This window comes from Pinus tabuliformis, chromosome 3_1 (assembly GCF_031772625.1).
Source record: "Pinus tabuliformis cultivar Carrire ecotype Pingquan chromosome 3_1, CPIR1, whole genome shotgun sequence".
In the NCBI taxonomy this organism is placed as follows: Eukaryota; Viridiplantae; Streptophyta; class Pinopsida; order Pinales; family Pinaceae; genus Pinus; species Pinus tabuliformis.
In genome coordinates, this window is record NC_142301.1 from 168,362,891 (window position 1) to 168,384,984 (window position 22,094).

The following is a 22,094-nucleotide window of genomic DNA, read 5'->3' on the forward strand; positions in this document are numbered from 1 at the left end:
TAGTAGATGAACTCACTCCTTTTACATCTCCATGACTAGGAGAATGAATCCTTATTAGAATCAAATTAATAAAGTACCAAGTGAATTAATAAAGGGGAAAATACTGTGCGGAATGTAGAGGTATGAAGGAAGAAAGCTTCCTCCACACTCCACACAATGTATTGACATTGTTCCATATTTACTCTACTCAATTTTTTTACGTACATACATCTCTTCCAACCACACAATAAGAACACCTTGCCTCCTCATAATCATTTAATATTGGTTAAAGTTTGTGGCAAATCATCCAAATAGATTGGATAAACACACTACTTAGCTTATTGTTCCAATAGAATAACCACTGGTCTTGTGCGGGAGTACGGAGGAAGTTCATTGTGCAGAGAAATCTTTCATTGTGCAAAGTACAGATGAAGCTTTCATTGTGTGGACCTTCACACTCTGCACAATCTTCGTTATTGTATACGTGCTCATTATTCTGGTAAGAAATTCTCTATATATTTCATTCGTTGAAGTGCACCATTCATGAGTGTTCAATACATATATTGTATAAATAAAATATCATGTCTCTTGTTCTAAGTTCTCCCATCAGCTTAGTTTAAGCTTTCAAGTGCAATTTGTAGTAAGTTTTAATGGATTTCACATCAAACCTTGCGATAATATGCCCCTTTCTCGATTCTATACACTTTGACTCTAGGTCAACTTGATTTCTTTAGTTGCATAAATGACACTATCAATCCGTGAATTAAAGCAGAATTAAGACTCGAGATTTAATAATACATTCCACAAATTTATATATTGTAACATTCACAATATAATGTAATAGTTAATAAAATATACAACGATACCATTTTACTCGAGATAAAATGAAACCTTCTCTAGTTGAAGCATTATAAGACACAAAGCCTCATGTATGTCTATATATATATAAAGTTACTCTCATATTACCTTCAAATTGTAAATGGCTCTATTATATGGCAACATGCCTACATGAGTTATAAATCAAGATCATGTAACTTATTAGATATCAGACTCTAAGGCCCGTTTCACTCTAAAGGTCAACTAATAGAAATGAAATTGTTGAAGAAAAAAATTGTATAGTCTCATTGTTACCTTGTAGTTCAAGTAGTTAAAAGGCACACACGAATTTGTAACAAAAGGCAGCCCACCATAATTAACAACAATTTCAAAAGCAAGGCAGCCCACCATAATTAACAACAATTTCAAAAGCTATAGTGAAGGCGACAATGGCCGCATTATCGATTTACTTACTTCATACGCCGATAATGGTAACGGTGTCAGAAACTAGTTTTAAATCTATAAGAGCAATGGAAATGGAGCCTCTCAAACCTTCACTAGTTATGAAAACAACACCAATGTACTCCAAGATATTTTCAAGTCATTAGGAGGTGCAGAGGAAGCACAATGAAAATTTTCTTTGTATTTCTGTATTTCACAAAATTTTCTTTGTATTTCTGTATTTCACAAAATGGTTCTGGTTTTTTATTTTAATTTTAATTACACTTTGCTACTAGATTTTACAATCGCTTACACTTTCATACTCTGCACAATGAAAGATTTATTCATATTTTTGTTCTCTCCGTGCTTATGTAAGTGATTTGCAACTTTGTTAGTTCTAGCATCATTCGATAGAGCAGTAGCAGTGTCAGTGTTAGAGCACTCATCTATAGAGTGACCACTCACAAAATTAGTTTTTGTTTTTTAATTATTTTGTAGGCACTGACAAATACCGAAAATAAAACACCCTCCACTAAGGAAATTATGTCACATCAAGGCTTACTCAATGAATGAAAAAACAAGATATGAGATTTTTATAAATTAGAAAATTATCTTTTAATTTACACAAAAATAGAATATTCAGCGTTTTCCAAAAACTTTAGTTAAAGTTACAAAAGCTCCACAAAATAATCAAAAGTCAACCTTTGACCATGAGGTGAGTGCTATAGTCCCTTGTGAGGCATAGACTAATAAACAAATGGAAAAGAATAAAGACTACACTGCTAAAATTCAGAGGAAAATAAATTTGTAGCGAGAGTTAAGTCAGTTGCTAAAAGTTGAATCCAAAAGGTGGATTGTTGTTCTTGTGATTTTTTAAGATAATATGAGTTTCGGTTGCTAAATTTTGAATCCAAAAAGTGGAGTGATTGCTCTTGTGGTTTTTTAAGATAATATGAGATTAGGTTGGTAAATGTTGAATCCAAAAGGTGGAGTTGTTGCTCTTGTGGTTTTTAAGATAATACGAAGTGGTGTTTCGTAACAACATAGTTAAGAGCCATTAAATCATTTGTTTAAATTTCAGATTTACAAAATATTAAGAGATTTAATTTTTTTTTAAATTTTAAAATTTAAACTAGTTTTTATTTATTTAATAATAAGGCTAAAGATACTATAACAAAGTTTATTACTTTACCTATAAAAATTAAATTTAAATGAAAAAATAACAATCACATGGAAACTCCAATCCCTAGGGTACAAAGTTTGAGTGGATGGCAAAGGGCGGTTGCAGTGGGAACAAGTTTCCCATATTCTTCGTATTATTAGGCCGTAAGGCGTTCCCTCTGAGAAAGACATCCCTAAAATGTGACGTGTGCGATTCTGAGTCATTGATTCTGTGTGTTAGATGATTGGGGTGTTTTCTGCCGTTGATTTAATCTGTTTTTTCATAGAATGATTTAATCTGTTTTTTTCCACCAACTGGAAGACAGAGAAGGAGGATCTGGCATGGGCGTCCTGGCGATGAGACTCTTCGCAGTGACTGAACCGAAACTCTTCGCAGTCACTGAACCGAAACGTGTCTTCGCAGTGATGAAGCGTGTCTTTCTTCTTGGTTTCGTGTCTTTCTTCCTGCCTGAGGGCCGCGTAGCCAGCGCAGCCTTGCACAGACCTCAGTCTGTGTGGCGATAAGGTTGGTTTCCGCATTGCAGAAATGAACGCCCTCCGTCAGATCGGGGAACCTCTGTTGGCGGAATCCGGCGGCTCGCCTTCCTTCTGCACTGGATCGCCGGCGGAGTCCTGCACGACGGAAAATTACGCGTCTTCTAACAGCGGGGACGACGCAGATGGACCAGATTCCGGTTGTGTCCAAAGCTCTCTGGTAAGCGATTCAGTTGAAGAAGAACAGACGGCACTCTTAAGGCATATCCCCATTCAGAGTTACGCCCAGCTCAAGAATGGCTCCGAGGAGAATGGATCTTGGCGCCCCAGGTTCGATTCTTAAAATATGCCTCAGAAATATGTCTGAGACCCTTTAATGGGGCTTTTTTGGGTTTTAATGATATATTGCTAAGTTTATTTTTTAGTAGACATCTTTTGCTCTTACGGCAAATTCCTTTACAATGGGTGAATAATCTCTTTACCTTATCTTATGAACGTTTAATTTCAGGCATACGCACTTCTTGCAGAGTACGTTAGTAAGGATGAGTCAAACATTCGAATTGGGGCAATTATGGGCCTTGGGTTAGCATATGCTGGTTCTCAAAAGGAGGATGTGAGGAAACACTGTCTCCCTCGATGCAATTATATTTCCAACTATATCTACTATGATGTTAGGAATATTGCTCATCTTCTGACTTGCCTCTTTTCCCAATGGTTATTAATTTTAGTGCATTTTATATGTTCTTGCAGGTGCTTAAACTTCTTTCTCCTATTTTAGTAGACTGGAAGGTTCCCATAGATGTAATTGCCTTCACTGCTATATCTCTTGGATTGATCTATGTTGGATCTTGCAATGATGAAGTGGCTCAGTCAATTATTATTGCCTTGATGGAGAGAAGTGATTCTGAGCTAGGAGAGCCACTTACTCGATTTCTTTGTTTAGGCCTTGGCCTCTTATATCTTGGAAAGCAGGTGAGTGGATTGATTTTGAACAGAGTCCATTAACTGCCATTATATCCTCCAGACATATATTGGTCAATGATTTGTGCTTACTTTGGGAATATGCTGTAAGAAAAAGAAACATAAGATATGCTGATTTTTTTTAAAAAGAGTGAAGAAAGAGGTATATTTAAAGGAAAATTATGAAATATTTTACATGAGATCCCGTCCACACAAACTCCAGAGGAGCTGCTCAATTACCAGCTAATACAGTGATTAAAGGGAAGTGGGTAAATTAGGGATATGAAATGTCCACAAAATAATTGAAAGGAGATAGGACATAGAGGTTTCTGGGAGTGATGACTGATTAGAGATTGCTGATGTTCTCAACTCCCTGGCATTCCCAGAAAAGTGTTAGAAGCTCTATTTAATGCTGTATTTGTACTAACATTGAAGGTTGTTACCGTGTTGTTTAGCCAAGAGGTCATTTTTAGGAATCTTGTTTGTTGCCATCTGTATGATTTTCTAAAGCACTCAACTATACAAACGTATGCAGGGAATTTATAGTTTAGTAACTTCTAGAAGACATACCTTTTGATAGCATTTTGACAAGGAACAAGTAAAACATTCATTTATATAACATACTGTTGCGGATTCCTGGGTGCTATTTTTTCTGCTTTCTGGTATTTCAACTTTTCCAAGGTGGTGTTGAGGCCTCGAAAATCGCTGCAACAACATTGGGGGATAACCACCCGGTCCGGACCTTAAAAGCAGCTCCTTTTCCGTTTGATGTGGTGGCTCCAACTGTTCATCTAGGTCCAGTTACCTTCTCCCTATTGCTATTGGTTTATAATATATCCTTAACTACCAATAGAGAGGGACATCAGATCACTTCTTCTTGCTGATCAGGCAAGAGAATGACCCTTAAGCTGATTTGGGCTCAGCCAAGCCACAACTAAAGTTTTGCCTCTTTGAGGAGAGGACTTAAAAGAATGTAAAATTTACTCTAAATGCAAGTTTATTCTATGATGCAAGCAAAAGAAACTAATCTAAATCCTATCTTAATTAGGCAGATATAGATCTAACCCAACTAAGAGCAAGATAATTAAAGTATTGAGATTTAGATATGTCTTGTTTATAATGAATACCAAGTTAATGAAGTAGTTCAATTAACTGATATTATGGATATCAAAACACATCCTATTGAGACCTCTTAACTGAAATAATAAACCAACAACACTTAGGAAGTAGTTCACATAAATGATATTGATTATCAAATCAGCAAATCCAATAACTAAACAATAATATGTGGAAATAGTTCACAACATATTACCATTCAATAAATCAGTTTTAAACAAGGCAGATTTCTGAGTAAATAGTTACTCAGAAATCAGAAATTAATCCATAAGAACAGAGATACATGATAACAATATTGAGACAAACCACCCATATTGACAATAGTGCACAAACATGAATAAAATGACACATTACTGTTACCATAAAAATGAAACTGATATTCAAAACAATAGTATTAAAAATACCAATTTATTGCATCCATTTCTCTGATCTTGGTCTCCAACAGTCCTTTACATTGCTTGAACTTCTGCCTTCAAAGCTAAAGCCACAATAGTGAAAACTCTGCCCCTCATACATAATTCAAGATACAAAGGAAAAATCCTCAATAATCCCCAGATCTGAGATTTTTCACTCCTCCCTCCTACAACTCTAAATTCCAATTACAATAGTGCTTTTAGAAGTCTAGCATTGCAGAGGAGAGCAGCCCTTTTTACATTTTGCAATCTATTACTTATACTATCTGTGAAGGAATTCTTGAGAGGAAAGATTGGTGAAGAGAAATCTGCCAAATCCAATTTTACTTGCTCAAAATTCTGATCTTCAATTGCTGTAGCATTCTCATTGACTGAGATCTTTTCTTCATATCTTTTCCACTGTTTTCCTGCAAAAGAAATCAAAATAAATTAAAAATGCAATCAAAATATCATTTCTGGCAGTTAAATCAAACCTAATCAAATTCTATTTAAATAAATTAAAAACAAAATATAAGCTACGTATTGATGCTTGGAATGATTTGATTGGCAAAGGATATTATTGGCCAATGGATCTGCAATTAGAAGAGGCTTTGGACAAATGAAATTGAAAACAATAACTCAGAAAATTGATTTTGTTTTCAAAATTCGGAGCCTGATCTTCTGCCTGATTTTTGGCCCAATAAATGATCAATTCTGTTGGTGAAACCTCCTCCAAAATGTTCTCCTTGATTTTCTCTTTCCAATGAGCCGTCCTGGGCCTCATTTGGCCAAGTAGAACTCAATTTATGAGCTTCCAAAGTTGATGGGTCAAATCTGATGTAAATCTGGAAATTCTGTTGCTGGGCTAAAAAAAATGAGAATTTGAATTAAAAATTAAATCCTGAATTAGTCCTTAATTAATTTTAATTTAATTGCTAATTATAAACTAACTAACGAATATCTAATTAACTATTTATAAACAAATTAAATCTAATTAAAAACTAATTCTAAATAATATTTAAATCTAAATTAAATAAATTATTTACATGTTATAAATTAATTAATCTGAACTATTAATTAAATAATATATATTAATTTAAATAATATAATATATTACATATTATTAATTAATATATATTAACTAACCCTACTCCTCACATATATAAACTAATATATAAACTACACTAACCTACAGCACATATATAAACTAATATGTAAACTACACTAACCTAAACTACATATGTCTCATACGTTAAACATATCACCATATGTTAATATATTAAAGCATATTAAACTAAACATATCACACCATATGTTAACATACACCATACGTGAGAATTTAAAGGAATAATTCGTGAACCAACCATGTAAAATTTTGATTTTATTCCTTTTCGTTATCGGCACATTTCTCATCGGCACATCGCATCGGGGGATGGAGGGGCTAATTAAAACATGTCAAGTGAACTTGTTTCGTATGCATATAAGTTCCGATGCGAATGGTTATTTCCTTTTGCTTCATCGCATCGGCAAATCGGGAAGGAGGTGTCGGGGCTTTTTAATATAATGCGAAATAGAACTCCCGATGCGATCTTTTATTTGTTTTTTTATATATTTTTTTAATTTGTTTGTTTTAAATTTTAATTTAATTAAATTAATTATATAATATATTAATTAATTTAATTAATTTAAAATTTAATTTTAAACTTAAATTTTCATTTTTTTATTTTGTTTGTATGAACATAAGTTTTTAAACTATAGCTAAACATAAAACTACAGCCACTTAGAAAATAAATGAAAAATAATAAAAATAAACTACAGCCACTTGAATGTTTGGTTTTTCGAGATTAAGATTTGATTAGAAAATTGGAGTGAATTTCTTAAGTCTCGATGCTTAATTATTTGGCTGCATAATGAAAAATGTTAGTAAAACCCTCTACGAGTTAATATTTAAACTGAATGCGTTATTGGACAAATTTATTTACAAAATGCGATATTGTACATTTTATGCATTTTTAACCCAGGCTAGATAAATGATGAGATTTCAAAGGAGTGCCATTTTCAAACCAGTTGACCAAATGAGGTGAAACAAGCGTCAATGTGAAGCTTATAAAAAATCGATTCTAACAAAGCAATCAAAACAAGAATCCAAAGAAAACTAAAAATTAACGAAAGCGTAGGGCAATCAATTAAAATAAAAATCAAAAATGTGCTTAGCCAAAAATTTTATAGAAAGGGTCCCCATTATTCGAAGCGGACGCATCAATAATGGGGGGTGTTGTGTTTTTACCACAACAGGTGGAAAGATCTAGCTAAGAGCATGTAGGTATTGGTTTAAGCTAAAGATTAAATGAGGGTCACCATGCCGTTTCCAATATGTTGAAGAAGATTTATTGCCAATGATGCTATAGGTATTAAAGAAGTGTTTTGCTTGATTTTTGTGAGATGTTATGGCACTAGGTAGTGATGTATGGCTTGCATAATGTCTGTGCTAACAAGAATACAGGTTTTCCTCGATTTTGCTCAAAGTCACAGGCTTTTAACTCTTCTCTTGAAATAAACAGGAAAAAGTTGATGCAACTTTGGAAGTAGCAAAGACATTCAATGAGAAAATATCAAGATATTGTCAAGTTACGCTGGAGTCCTGTGCATATGCAGGGACTGGAAATGTTCTCAAGGTGTTGCTTGTTTACTTTTAATATGTTTTGTATTTATATGGAAAATATGGAAAATATGCAAAATATATTGCATATGGGATGCGTGTTTCACTTCTATATTTTGCATAAAATGTGCAAAATATATTGCAGATTGTGAAGGTTCTATTCTTTAAGATATTTTGACACTGACAATGTAAGAAAATGGATTTTTCATGTCATTTACAGGCAGCAACGTTGGCTCTGGGATTAATTGGTGCAGGAACGAATAATGCTCGAATAGCTGGCATGCTTCGAAATCTTTCGAGCTACTATTACAAAGATCCTAGTCTCCTTTTCTGTGTAAGTTATTTATGCATTATATTTTGAGATCTGCCTTCTCGTAAAATTTTCTTGTGCAGCAATGTGAGTTGAATGAATTTATTACAGGTTCGTATTGCTCAAGGTTTGGTGCATCTAGGAAAGGGGTTATTAACTCTGAATCCTTATCATTCAGACCGATTTCTTCTGTCACAGTAAGTTGTATAATTTTTTCTTGTGAGCAATGTATATTCAACTCTGTCCAGGATAGAGGCCCAGTCATAGAGCAAGTGATCCAGTCTTTGAGCGTGGACAACTCGAAGGAAAGTCCTGGGATATCAGGTGGAAAAGGCGTTGGAAAGAAAAAGAGGGAGGCTGTTAAGTGCAAAGCAGCTTGTCTCTGTGGAAGAGCTCCTGGTCAAACGAAAAGGTTGAAGGTAATTGTGAGTGGTACAGTGTATGTGCGAGAAATTGTGCTCCGAAATTCAAGAGTCATGGACGGAGGGCACCTGAAGCTGTCAAGAGAAGGGACTCGAACTGATATGGAGAATGATGAATAAAAGTAAAGTGTTAATGTACAGTGACGTGTGGTTTGACGGTAAGTCATATGGGCAAGTTTAAATCTCATTGAGTACAATGACCTGCTGTGGTGGCAGCGAGAGGGGCGGATTCCCCTTTCCGGTGAGTCTGCTCTTGCTAAAATCATAGGAACTTAGTATACCCGATACCCGACTTGCAGGTGATCGAGATTAAATAGCCTGTAAATTCACTCTTTTATGGTGGTGTAAATCTCTTTTTACCGTAATGGGCGAGAAATTTTAAATATAATTAGTTTTTAAATTTGTTTATGAATTCTGGATAAATTGTGATTGGTTGCGCTGTTAAAGTACTTTTAGATATTAAGTTGTTGGTTGAATTTCTAATTATATTCCGATATTATTTAAAAACATGACTATAATATACTCTTACCAATGGGAACTATATAAAATGTTAACTATATTTATTAATGTGATTACAATGTGTATTAAATTCAAATTTATCTTAAATTTATATTAATTTTGTTTTATTGATGAGTTATAAAATATTTGTTATATATATCTTATTAAATTGAAATTTTAAATATTTTAAATATTACTTTTAGATAGAGTTTTTTAGTTTTTTCAGAAGGTTTTTTGATGGGTTTTTCTTGTCTAATTCTTTTTAAATTCTATAGGGATTTATTGAAATCGCAGGCTTCACAATCGAAATGCCTTATGGAGTTTTCATGGTGTTAAATCCATATATAGAATGAAAAAACTAGTTTAAATAGCACAAATCAAGATTTCACCTCCAATTTTCCGTCAGATTCTAGCACCAGAAAGTCTAAAGAGTCTTGCTAAAAACAACTCCCTCTTAGACGTTAAGTCACTAGTTGAATTCAAAGTCCTATTCAAATATTATTCTAGGACATAACCATAATATACCAATGTAGAACTATATAAAATGTCAACCATATTTATTAATTTGATTACAATGTATATTAAATTCAAACTTATCTTAAATCTATACTAATTTTGTTTTATTGATAAGTTATAAAATATTATATATATATATATATATATATATATATATATATATATATATATATATATATATATATATATATATACATATTAAATTGAAATTTTAAATATTTAAAATTGAATATTTTTTTTTAACGGTATTTAAATGTGATGTGATAATATGGTTTAAAATTAGTCCTAAGAAATAATTTAGGTGGTCGACTTACTCTTGCTAAATACTTGCTCTATCAAAAGGAGTTACTCTCGCTAAATACTTGCTCTATATTGAAGTGTTTAATCTCACTCATAGTCATCAAACAAAAAACATACATAGAAGTCAATATCTCTTGGAGAGTCAAAGATAAGAGGCTTTCGATTTCACTCCTCTTAGTTAATACAAGTTTTTGATGTGTCAGGTGTCGGGCCATCTCATTTGGCTGTGCCTCCGAGCTCTCGTTTTCTCAACATGATGTGATGCGAGATTTAGCCTTCTATCTGGCCAACCAGGATAGTACCATTCATTGTAAGAGGCTTTTTATGCCTAGCAAGGAGGATAATATTCCCACAAAATGGCTAACACTCAAAGATCAGGCATCTAAGGCTCAATTTGTTTCAATTCATACAGGTCACTACTGAAACTTGTTTTCTTTAACTGCCTACACATTGAATCATTGTTTGATCAATCTACTTATGTTCCAAATTTATTAAGATGTTAGATAAACATTTTTTATCAGCATAGCATACTGACTTTTACATTTCTGGGAACTGTAGGTCCAATGGAAGAGAAAAATTGGTGTCAAATAAACTTTCCTGAGGTGGAAGTATTGACTTTGTTTTCCACTGCTAGTCATTACCGTCTTCCAACATTTTTACATACCATGCCAAAGCTGAAGGTTGCTATATTATACAATTACAGTTCTAAGTGTTCAACACTTCATGGACTGTTGAGCTTCCCTGCATTTCCTCAAATAATGTCTGTACTACTTCGGAGGTTGATTGTGTCTCCTCTTTATGAGTATTGTAGATCCTGAGAGAGCTTGGAAAAGTTGTCTGTATGCCTATGTGAGGGTTTGGGGAATATGACTTTATTGGATAAGGGATATAACTTTCCAAAGTCTCCAAAATTTCAAGAAATTAACTTTGACCACTGCAGTGATTTGGAGGAACTGCCTGGAAACATATGCAATTTAACTTACCTCCAGAAGTTATCTGTCACTAATTGTGATCTTATCCAAAAGTTACCCGATGACTTTGGGAGGTTGAGGTCACTTAGGGTGCTGAGATTGTTTGCATATGCCCAAGTTTGTCAATGCTTCCTCCTTCCGTTTGTGCACTTCAACAACTCGAATTTCTTGATATTTCATTATGCAGGTCTTTGAAGGACCTTCCCATGGAATTTGATCAGCTATCAAACTTAAAGATTCTGGATATGAGGGAGTGCTCTGGACTGAAGAAGCTGCCTAAAGCATTAGCCAAACTAAGATCTCTCAGATGTGTAATTTGTGATGAGAGCACTGAACGACAGTGGCTGGCTATCAAAGCCTCTACCATGCCTAATCTCATAGTTGAGGTCATCGAAGAACATTTTAATTTGGATTGGCTTGATGATTGAAAAAGTTCATGATGCCTCATCTTGGCTGCTTCAATGCCTTTAATTCAGTAACTTATGCTGGTGAATTGCCTAAATTTGAACAGAACAGAGGATTGCTTCTAAGATTGTATTTGATGTATAGGTATTATGTTCTTACAATTTAGGGTTGTGGTAGCCGAGGATGTTCCATGTTTTCTCAATTAACTTGTTTGTACATTACTGTATATATTCATACATTTTGAGCACATGAAGTCTTTTGAGAATAAATTGGTAGTTATTGGTTTGAACTTCAATATTTTGGTGTCTTATAATAACAAACAAGTACTTAGTCTTAACAAATCAGTAACTTGTTGCCGAACTATGCTTTATTTGAAAAAGCTGATGATCTAATCTTATGAATGCAAAGGGTCATGGCCACTGTTAACTGTGATTGAATTTCTAATAATGCTACAGATTACTTATATAAAACATATTATTACATGCTACAGATCACTTAAATAAAACATATTAATAGATCAGAGGTAATAAAATCCCTTAGAAAAAGCTGAAGTCCTCTCCATCGGATCTCTGTTAAATAAATCAATAACCAAATAAAAGACTACTCTATTGCCTCAGTCATAACTGCTTCAAGTGGTCCAAGATCTGCAAATTCCATTTGGGTATGCTTTTTCTTCTCTAAGTTGTGTTAACCATGTAACTAAGTTTTCTTTTGAGGGTTCATGGTTCTATCAAACTCACAAACAACTCCATGTGGTTTCCATTGGATCTCTGTTAAAGAAATCAATAACCAAATAAAGACTACTCTATTGTTCCAGCCATAACTGCTTCAAGTGGTCCAAGATCTGCAAATTCCATTTAGCTATGCTTTTTCTTCTCTAAGTTGTATTAAGCATGTAACTAAGTTTGCTTTTGAGGGTTCATGGTTCTATCAAACTCAAGAACAACTCCGTGTGGGTTGCCTTGTGTCTGTTATTGGTGCCCCCCTTTTGTTGCGAGGAGCGCAGCAGGTGGGGTGGCAGCGCCCCTTTGGGGTATCGACCCCCTGTATGGGATCTAGGGTAGCGGCTCAGGAATTTTTTTTGGACCCCATATTAGGTGGGCGGACCTACCTATGGTTTAGTGCATCAGGGTTTATGATTTTAGTCATTGAGGTCTCAATGACCTGGGGAAAAGTGTGTGAACGGTGAAAGATCATTGAATTTCTGTCAATTTATTAGGGCAGAGTAATGCAAATTAAAATCGAAAAATCTCTGCTTTTCCTTTGTCTTCTATAGTGTGTTAATATTTAGGCATTATAACAATTGTTGTAGTTTTCGGATCTAACCCTATATGACATCAATAAAATAATACACATTACATGATGTCTCAGTGTTTGATAATGTCCATGACATGATATAACATGAATAGAATATAATAATGTGTATTACATGATGGCTAATGTATCTTAGTTCAGCCTGCATTACCTTGTGACCAGGATTGTAATTCTCCATTCTAAAGGTATACAACAACTTTGTAGTTATAGAGTTGGATGGGGAAATAATGATTTTGTGCTTCCCTTGCAAACTTGAATCCCTTGCACTAGGCCTCTCAGACCCCACATTGTCAAGTAGAGGGTTGCAGGAGCTCACTTGTGCAAACAAACAAACCAACAATGCAAACACAAGTGAAGTTCACTCCAAAATTGCACTGAAATGACTTGTGATTAAGGGGAAATCTGAGGCAGGAAATCCACAAAATCCAAAAATTAGAAACAGTTTGAGGAGATAACAATTTCAATATATATAAAATAATAAACCAAATAGGATAGAACAAACCCTAACCCTTTGTGATCTCATTTGCATGTTTTTTAATCATAGAACAAACCCTAACCAATATAATTATGTTTTCTTTATCAAGGTAGAACAATATTTCTATTAACGGAACATAACATAGTAAATGATAAATCTTAAATACTAAAATAATAACAACATATTATATTGAAAATAGATAACTTAACCACCACATATTAAGCTTCTTCCATAAAAGAGTTAAAGTTCTTGAAATAAGTCATATCTAATCCATATAAATATGGACGTTAATAGGGCTATATCGCAAATTTAACAACATCCAATGTCCATGGTCACTACATATTGTGTACAGAATCCTCCTGCACCATTACTTAGCATATGCTTTCTCTATATCAACATTTAGACAAAAACACAACACGTATTTGCCATATACTATAAAGCTGAACAGGCTGCAGAACAAAATGCAGATCCTCCAGTGCTGCAGCTTGTTTTATTTATATCAACCTTCCTCTGCATACATCGAACATGGAAACTCATATCGGTAATGTTAAGGTCAAAAAAAAAGATCCTCAGAGGATATGCAACTTTTACTAATATTGTCCATCATTGCAAATTGCATGTAAAACAGACCAAGTACATTACTAAGATTGTACATCTTTTTTTCTGGTAATACAGACAAGGGCATTGCTAACACTGTACATTCTTTTCTGGTAATACAGGCAAAAGCATAGCTAATGCTCTATACAGACGAAGAAATAGCTAATACTGTACATCCTTTTCTAGTAATACAGATGAAGGCATTGTTGACACTGTACATCCCACCGAAATTACTAATACTGGTTAGTTTGCAAATGCGAAGGCAACACAAGCACAATAAATAGTCCAAAAATACATTATTCCAACATTCAAACATACACACTAAACAACACTACTCAATATCCTGGGCTAAGATGGATTTATGCTGGCTTAGCTACTTGCACATAACAACCAACCAGTTCTCATAATACTAATTTTCTTGTCCTTTCTATTGATAAACTTATAGAAATGATGCTACTTTCAATAAAGAGCTTGAAAGACAACATCAAGTAAATTGTCTCTCTCACTCGTGTGAAATCATAGGTCTTTGTAAGATTTCCCATACTAACAGAATTACTTTTTTCAATATCCTGCTTCCGTCTTCAAGGTGGCTCTTTATCCAACTCTACAAAAATGAAAGTTGGGTCTCTTCATCTACCACAGCAAGCCTTTAAAAGTTAAAATCACAGTTCAATATATTAGTGAAAACTCAAACATTATGACCCAGCAATGAACAAAAATGAAAGTTGGGTCTCCTCATCTACCACAACAAGCCTTTAAAAGTTAAAATCATAGTTCAATATATTAGTGAAAACTCAAACATTATGACCGAGCAATGCACACTTGTTACTATAATAATGAACTGCATGCCTATAAGATTACATGAATGAATGCAACAGTTGTTGTGACTCAATATATTAGTGAAAACTCAAACAATATGGCCAAGCAATGAACACTTCTTACTATAATAATGAATTGCATGCCTATAAGATTACATGAATGAATGCAACAACTATTGTGAATCAATCAATTTCTGTAAAAACCCATCTCGCATATAGATTGAAGTCTAGAGAATAGATCTAAGTTTGTAAGAACCTATCAATCTCAAGCTTTTAATCACTCCTGTACAATATAAACATGGGAAGAAAAGATAGAGACTTACCATATGACAAGATAGAAATGAACTGTTGCAAAATAAAGTCAAATAAAGTCCTCTGATTTGGTTATTGGTGATGAAATTTGTATTGATCTCTCTTTTGTATTCTCCATAAAAACCTTTCAAACCAGCCTTGAGAAGATGGTTTCCATCATCCATGTTTCTCATGACACCACACATGGAAGGGATCTAACATTTTCTAAGAAAAAATGTCTTCCATACACTACTTGAAGAATTCAAGGGCCATTCTATTTTCCACCTATTTTTCTATACGAAAATCACTTTGCACTTGAAAAAGGAAATTCCATCAATGAATATTTAATACATTCACCACCAACCCTAAACAACATAGGAGACAATACATTTCAATATTCCTCCACACTCTATGCCTTACGGCGTTTCCTTTGCAACATTAGGTGCAAATGCTAGTCTATTCCTTTGTTCCATCCAAGTGTAAAGCCATCGTGGTCATCTTTTTCTACCCTAGGGATCCATCATTTGACTATCTTTGCATCACCTATCTTACCGTGTCGGTGTTTTTCACTTAGTCACATCTCATCTTTGTATTTTCAACATGACGTGACTATAATTATTCGAATGGTTATAAAAAAATTACCTATTTATGTTGTCATTGGTGTACTATCTAGATTGGAAGTATGCATTGATGTATATTCTAATTCTTGTATACATTAATTCTTTATAAGAGCGAATGGTGGATAAGTGAAGATTTCGGTATTTGTGCATATGTTGGTGAGGGTGGATGAAAGTTTGTCTTTAAAATTAAAAATTATTATTTTACTAATATGAATGTTTTTATACATTTTTCGGAGACAAAGAGATGTTGAAATGTCTTGTCTAATATAGTTAAACTTGACAAATTATATAAAAATAAAAAGAAAAAGAAATAATAAAAAATAATAAATATATTTATAATTATAATTATAATTAATAATTAAATCAACCTAAATCTATCTTAACTTTGGATTTGTGAAGTATCGAGAGAATCAAATCTCTTGAGGTACAAATCTCTTTTAGAGTGAAAAAATATTTGATCTATCTCACCTCTTGGTAGATTTTGAATTAAGATGGATCTATGCTAGTTTTTTTTTGTTAAGCTTGGTATATCCTCTTTTTTCATTAGTAGAAAGAAAATTAACACCACATATAACTCGCTAGGTGGCCTCAACTTACCCAGTGGAAAACCAAGTCTGTTGGCCACCTATCTGCATTATATGCTATCTAGTAGCAAAGTATCTTAAGTCTCTTTTTCCAAGCAATATAAGTTTCAGCTTCCTATCCACATCCATACTCTAGAGTTCTACATTCATATGTAAATACATAGACAGATTTAAAAGCTAGCTGCATATATAAACAAAACTATCAGTAAGTAAGCATGCTATTCATGTTGTTTAGCTGGCGTTGATTCATCTAGAGCTAGATCTTTAGCATTCAATCCAGGTAGCTCTGTCTGAACCAGAATGCATGATAGATGCTGCTCAATTCGGCCAAGGCGGATGTCTTGTTTATGCAGTTGGAACTGCACCTTTTGAAATTCTTGCTTGTAGTTTGGTAGTCCCTGAACCGTAACAGCCATGCCCACCAAGATCTGTTCCATCGCCTTCACCAACAAGATTTTCATCAACCAATACAAGTTGAGGGTATATTTGTACTGGGTGATTCTCCTTCTTGTGTTCCCAGGGGATCGGACGAGGACTCTCCAATCCTCCAACTCTGTATTTGTCTCACTCTCCTGCATTTTCAAGACTTCCTCCCATTCTTCTATCAGTCTCCTAATTTCTTCATTGGTTCCCTCTCGGTAGGCAGTTTCCGCTTCATTGTTTAATCGCTCAACACATTTCTGAACTCACTGACTGCCTGAAGAGCTAGGTTCTGTGTCATGCTTGGCCTCACATGGCCTCTTACCTCGGCCTCAAGTCTTTGCAGGTCGTGCCATGATCTCACTGGCCCAACCCCTTATAGTATGTGGCGGATTAGTTGGTTTATGAGTTGCTACCTGGTCAGGCCTGGAGTTTCTGTGTGCCGGGGTGGGCTTACCACTCGGCGGACCTGCTTTGTAGACAAGACATCCAATTGAACAATCAATCTTCATTGTGCTACTGCATAATTAAGGTTTTTCGGGTGGTAGAATTGTGCTGCTCCATCCCCCCAGCTTCTAACACTCCCCTGACGCTTGCAGTTGCATTCCCCTCTTGGCCGCAGGTAGGATACACAAAGAGGCCCTGCCCATGCCCCGCACATGAGGGTCTAAGCCCCAATTGAAGCCCCCCCTTAGCATCGCTCATGCATGCATTATCCCTCCAGTCCCAGTTACAGTGGCCCAACTGCCCTTCGGCCATCAGCCCAACCTGTTTGAGTTTCCCTTTGCTGCCAGCAGGACAAGCATCGTGGGTGCCTAACACAGGCAGCCAACCATCCCCGAGCCCCATAACACAATAGTCGTCCCCCCTCCTTCTAATTTTGACATAGCTAGTCTCAATTCCCTGTCAGGTCTCATGTCCACAACTTCTCTCCTCCTTCTCCCCAATTCCCGAGTCCTTGCAATCCCCTCCCCGACTGTGCATGGCCAAAAGACAAAGGTTTCCTCCCAAAATGTGGGTGTACAAGCAGACAATATCCCAATACCCAAACCCTCAAGCTTTTCTAGCGACACGACTACATGCTCCTACACTATGCTCCCTACCCAATACCAACATAATTCCCACATAGGATAGGAGAATCTCAAAACAGAGCGAGATGGTTAGGGTTCCCATCATATTAGTAAGGCAGTTGCAAGTTATCACCACCAACCCACGCCCCCATCCCCTATTATCCCTGCACACCATCCTCAAATTTCCCTGCATCTCCCGCAGACGAAACTAGAAACATGGCAGCATAATGAGGTCAGAGAGGATGCCAATTACATACCTAGTTTCCTTTGCTTGTAGTCGATGGGTTCTCTGTTGCTCATGGAGCGCCGCACTTGCCCGTTGCTCCAGTCCCCTTGCACTCGGTCGTTTTGGTGATCACTACGCTCCTCTCTAAGGTGACTTCATACTAAAACTCTTTCCCTCCTCTCGCTGCCACCTTTCCTTAAAATTATGTCCATCATCATGCAAAAGGCCACCACACCCATCGCCTCGAGTGTGTGGGGGCAGTGGTTCAGAACCTCATGGTACAATCCATTAACATGGCCTTAATGAGGTAATCCACTGGCTCGCACCCCGATCGAGGATGGCTCTATGCTAGTTTTATTTGAGAATATAAACTATGATTAGATGAAGATATGTATTTTAAACATATTATATCACACATCCACCAAGTGTCAAGAGGGAAGAAATTTCTTGATATGTAAACATCTCTTAGAGTGCAAAAATTGAAAAAGAATTTACACATCTCTCTCTCTCTCTCTCTCTCTCTCTCTCTCTCTCTCTCTCTATATATATATATATATATATATATATATAATTTTTTTCATTATTTAAATTTCATTTTTAAATACATAGATGGTTATAATGCTTTAAAATTTTGCTTGGGCATTTGGATTGTGTAGATTACACAATTTACATAGACTAAAAATATACATAAATTGACCAAAATGTTTCAAAATATCACATCTGCGGAAAAGACAAAAAATTACATATGCGTTGAAGAGATGAGGGTCATTGCAAGGACTGATCATTTTCATTACCGTAAGTTTAGGGAGACCTTGGAAATTGAAATGAGGCCTATCAATTTGAATATAGACGATGGTTGGAGTATTAACAGGTGTTGGACGCTACCTTGTAGTCCTAAGTTTTTATATTTATTTTTTTAATCGAATTGTTGGTATTCCTTTATTTCTTATTTATTTACTTTTTTTTTACCATATTATTTTTTTTGGATTTAAATAATAAAATTGAGTTAATTCGTTATTTTGATTTATATTTTATTTATTTTGTTATTTCATTTTGTTATTAATATTTTTAGTTTTATTGTTTAGAATAGTTAAACATGACCTTATTATTTTATTTTGTTTATTTATTATTTATTATTTTATTTTTATTTTTTTCATTTTCTTATTACTATTTTATTGTTTAGAATAATTAAGTTTGACCTTATTATTACTGACCTTCGTTTTGATTAAAATAATAACAATAATAAAATTAATTTAATTCTATTGAAGATAATGGAGAATATCCTAGAATAGGTAGAGTTGGTTCACGTAACCTCAAGATAGGAATTAGTTTCTATTTCTTAGGATGTTGTTCTAACTTCCCTAAAACCATGTTTTCTATTTAATGTGTAATGTGCATGAACAATGTAGAGCATTTTGCAGAGTGAGACTCTCCTGGTTCAAACTGTCTTTCGTAGAGCTAACCAATGGGTTTTATTTTATTAATACAAACATTACCATTTTTATCATGGTATCAGAGCGTCAGGGCTGAGGAACCTGTACGCTGGTTGGTGGGTGGTTCTTTAAATCGAGATCATCACAGTCGTGAGGAGGATAACTGCAACGAATCCAAAATCGTCGTTGGTTATGAGTGTACCTCTGCGACGAGTGCACTGTAGCTCCTTCCTCATATTTTATTCTTTTTCATCACAGATTAATTATGTACAACTGCGACGACATCGTAGAAAAGACAGGCATATCTGCGACGATCGTGTAAATCAGAGAAGCTGCATGGGGAAGCCAAGAACAAGGCTGTAGCTATCAGAGAAGCTGCATGGGGAAGCCAAGAACAAGGCTGTATCTGACAACAGAAGGTTTTCTGGAGGCTGAGAAGGAAGCCACAATGATGTACGGGTGTGTTGCGATATCAAATAACATTAAAGAACAATGATCTGTCTCTGTCATAGATCTGGGGTAACTTTAACATCTTTTACCTGTCGAATTTTTTTTTTCTAAATCGCTAAGATGAATAACAATATATTTGAAGCATGCATGAACGAGCATAACAAGATTGATGGTTCCAATTATGCAAATTGGAAGTTCAAGATGCAGACTCTGCTAGAAGCACAAAATGCTTGGACGATTGTGAATGGGGATGAGCCGAAGCCCGCAACTGGATTAACATCAATCCCAGATTGGGATAAATGAGAAAGCAGAGCAAGGACAATGTTAAAGATGTCAGTGAAAGACTGCATTATACCGCACATCAGAGAAGGTAAGTCAGCTAACGAGATCTGGGGAATTCTGAAGGAATTGTATGAGATCAAGAATTCAAATCGTCTTCTATTCCTCAAGAGTAAGATCCTGTCCCTAAAAATGCAGGAGAATGAAACAATTTCTTCATTCGTAGCAAGGATGAAGGATCTGAAGAACAAATTGTCAGACATTGGTCATACAGTTGATGATATAGATCTTGTAACCATTACAATGAATGGTGTCACTGATGATTATCAAATGTTCATCACTGGGATCAATGCCAGAGAGAAGATCCCGCATTTTGAAGAGCTGACAGGTATATTGGTGCAGGAAGAAGAGAGGAGATCGTCTCTGAAGCCCCAAAGTGTCGATCTTGCATTGACGGCAAAGAAAAACTTCTTGAAAGGGAAAGGATGTCCACAACAGAAAAATGGAGCAAACTTACACAAAAACCGAATCAGACCCAAGGTATGCATCTGAATAGAAACTACTCTGAAACTAAATGTTTTTATTGCGGAAAACTGGGTCATATTGCTAGGGAGTGTAGGAAAAAGAAATATCATGAAGAACAACAGAAGTAGAAAAGACATGCAGGTCATCTCGTGAATGGTGATCAGGTGCAAAATTTCAGATTGTTCATGGTAAATCGTGATGAAAATGTTGATGCATACATCTGGTATGTGGATCCAGGAGCATCAACACACGTGAGAGGGAATAAGCACTGGCTCAAAGATTTTAAAGAAATCAACAAAGGCACGCAGATTTACCTAGGTGATGACAGAAGTCATCAAATCAAAGGATGTGGGAAAGTTTTTGCCATTCTACCTAATGGTAGTGTCAAACAAATTTATAATGTTATGTATGTGCCTGGTATAACAAAGAACTTGATTTCTGTATCCATGATTACAGATCAAGATCTGAAAGTTGAATTCTTTAAATCTAACTGTTATATCAAAGATCTTCTAGATGGCATGAAGACAATTGCTACAGGAAGCCGAACTGGAGGTCTATACAAGTTAGATGTGAGACCTGCACCAGTTCAAGCATTGATAGCAGCAAGCCTGACTACAGAAGAGCTATGGCATCAAAGATTTGGCCACATCAACTACAATGATTTGTTGTTACTATAAAAGAAGGAAATGGTAAGAGATCTTCCTATGCTAAAGCAAGTACATAATGATTGTGATGCTTGCACATTAGGAAAAAAGAATAGAGAATAATTCCCGGTTCGTGTAGAAAAGAAACAGAGGGATATACTTGAATTAGTGCACACAGATCTATGTGGACCCATGCAGACAAAATCATTAGGAGGTGCACTGTATTTCCTACTATTTATTGGTGACTGTACAAAGTTTTCTTGGGTGTATTTCTTGAGTAAGAAGAGCCATACATTCGAATACTTTAAGCAGTTTAAAAATATGATTGAAAGACAAACAGGGAAACAGATAAAAATTCTCCGCTCTGATCAAGGGGGACAATACAGGAAGGATGAGCTCATCAGATATTGTGAAGATCATGGAATTTTGCAGCAGTTTACAGTACCCCATACTCCACAGCAGAATGGAGTAACAGAAAGAAAGAATAGAACACTGGTGGAATGTGTTAGAAGTATGCTTAAAGGTAAGAATCTTTCGAATGGTTTTTGGGCTGAAGCAATGAATAATGCATTTTATTTGAAAAATAGGAGTCCTACAAAAAGTCTCGAGTCTAAAACTCCTTTTGAAGCATTATATGGATATAAGCCTGCAGTAAAACACTTAAGAATATTTGGATCTAAAGCATTTGCCCACATTCCAAAGGAAGATAGAAGAAAATTAGACTCGAAAGCCATCAGATGTACTTTTATAGGGTATTGTTCGTCATATAAAGCATACAGATTATTTAATCCCTCTACTCACAAGATTTTTGTAAGTAGAGATGTTAAATTCCATGAGCAGGATAATGAAGAACCTGATGGGCACTATGAGGAATGGGACATTCCGTACTTTGTGGAAGAAGAACCAG

General features: G+C 35.2%; 1 protein-coding gene and 1 pseudogene across 2 annotated transcripts; both read left to right on the forward strand.

Annotated features, from left to right (window-relative positions):
• Nucleotides 1–3,081: 3,081 nt before the first annotated feature.
• Nucleotides 3,082–8,919, forward strand: LOC149186324 (26S proteasome non-ATPase regulatory subunit 2 homolog B-like). Of its 2 annotated transcripts, none has more exons than XM_089410965.1 (6): nt 3,082–3,222; nt 3,420–3,505; nt 3,643–3,864; nt 7,922–8,035; nt 8,240–8,353; nt 8,441–8,919. In XM_089410965.1, exons 1-6 carry the CDS (start codon nt 3,189–3,191, stop codon nt 8,528–8,530), a joined length of 660 nt encoding a protein of 219 aa, XP_089267091.1. In that variant the 5' UTR covers nt 3,082–3,188; the 3' UTR covers nt 8,531–8,919. The 2 variants fall into 2 exon arrangements, with proteins under 2 accessions (XP_089267091.1, XP_089267092.1); XM_089410966.1 differs by having other exon boundaries at nt 3,083–3,222; nt 3,401–3,505.
• Nucleotides 8,920–10,628: 1,709 nt separating this feature from the next.
• On the forward strand, nt 10,629–11,688 carry LOC149186325 (uncharacterized; annotated as a pseudogene).
• The last annotated feature ends 10,406 nt before the right edge of the window (nt 11,689–22,094 follow it).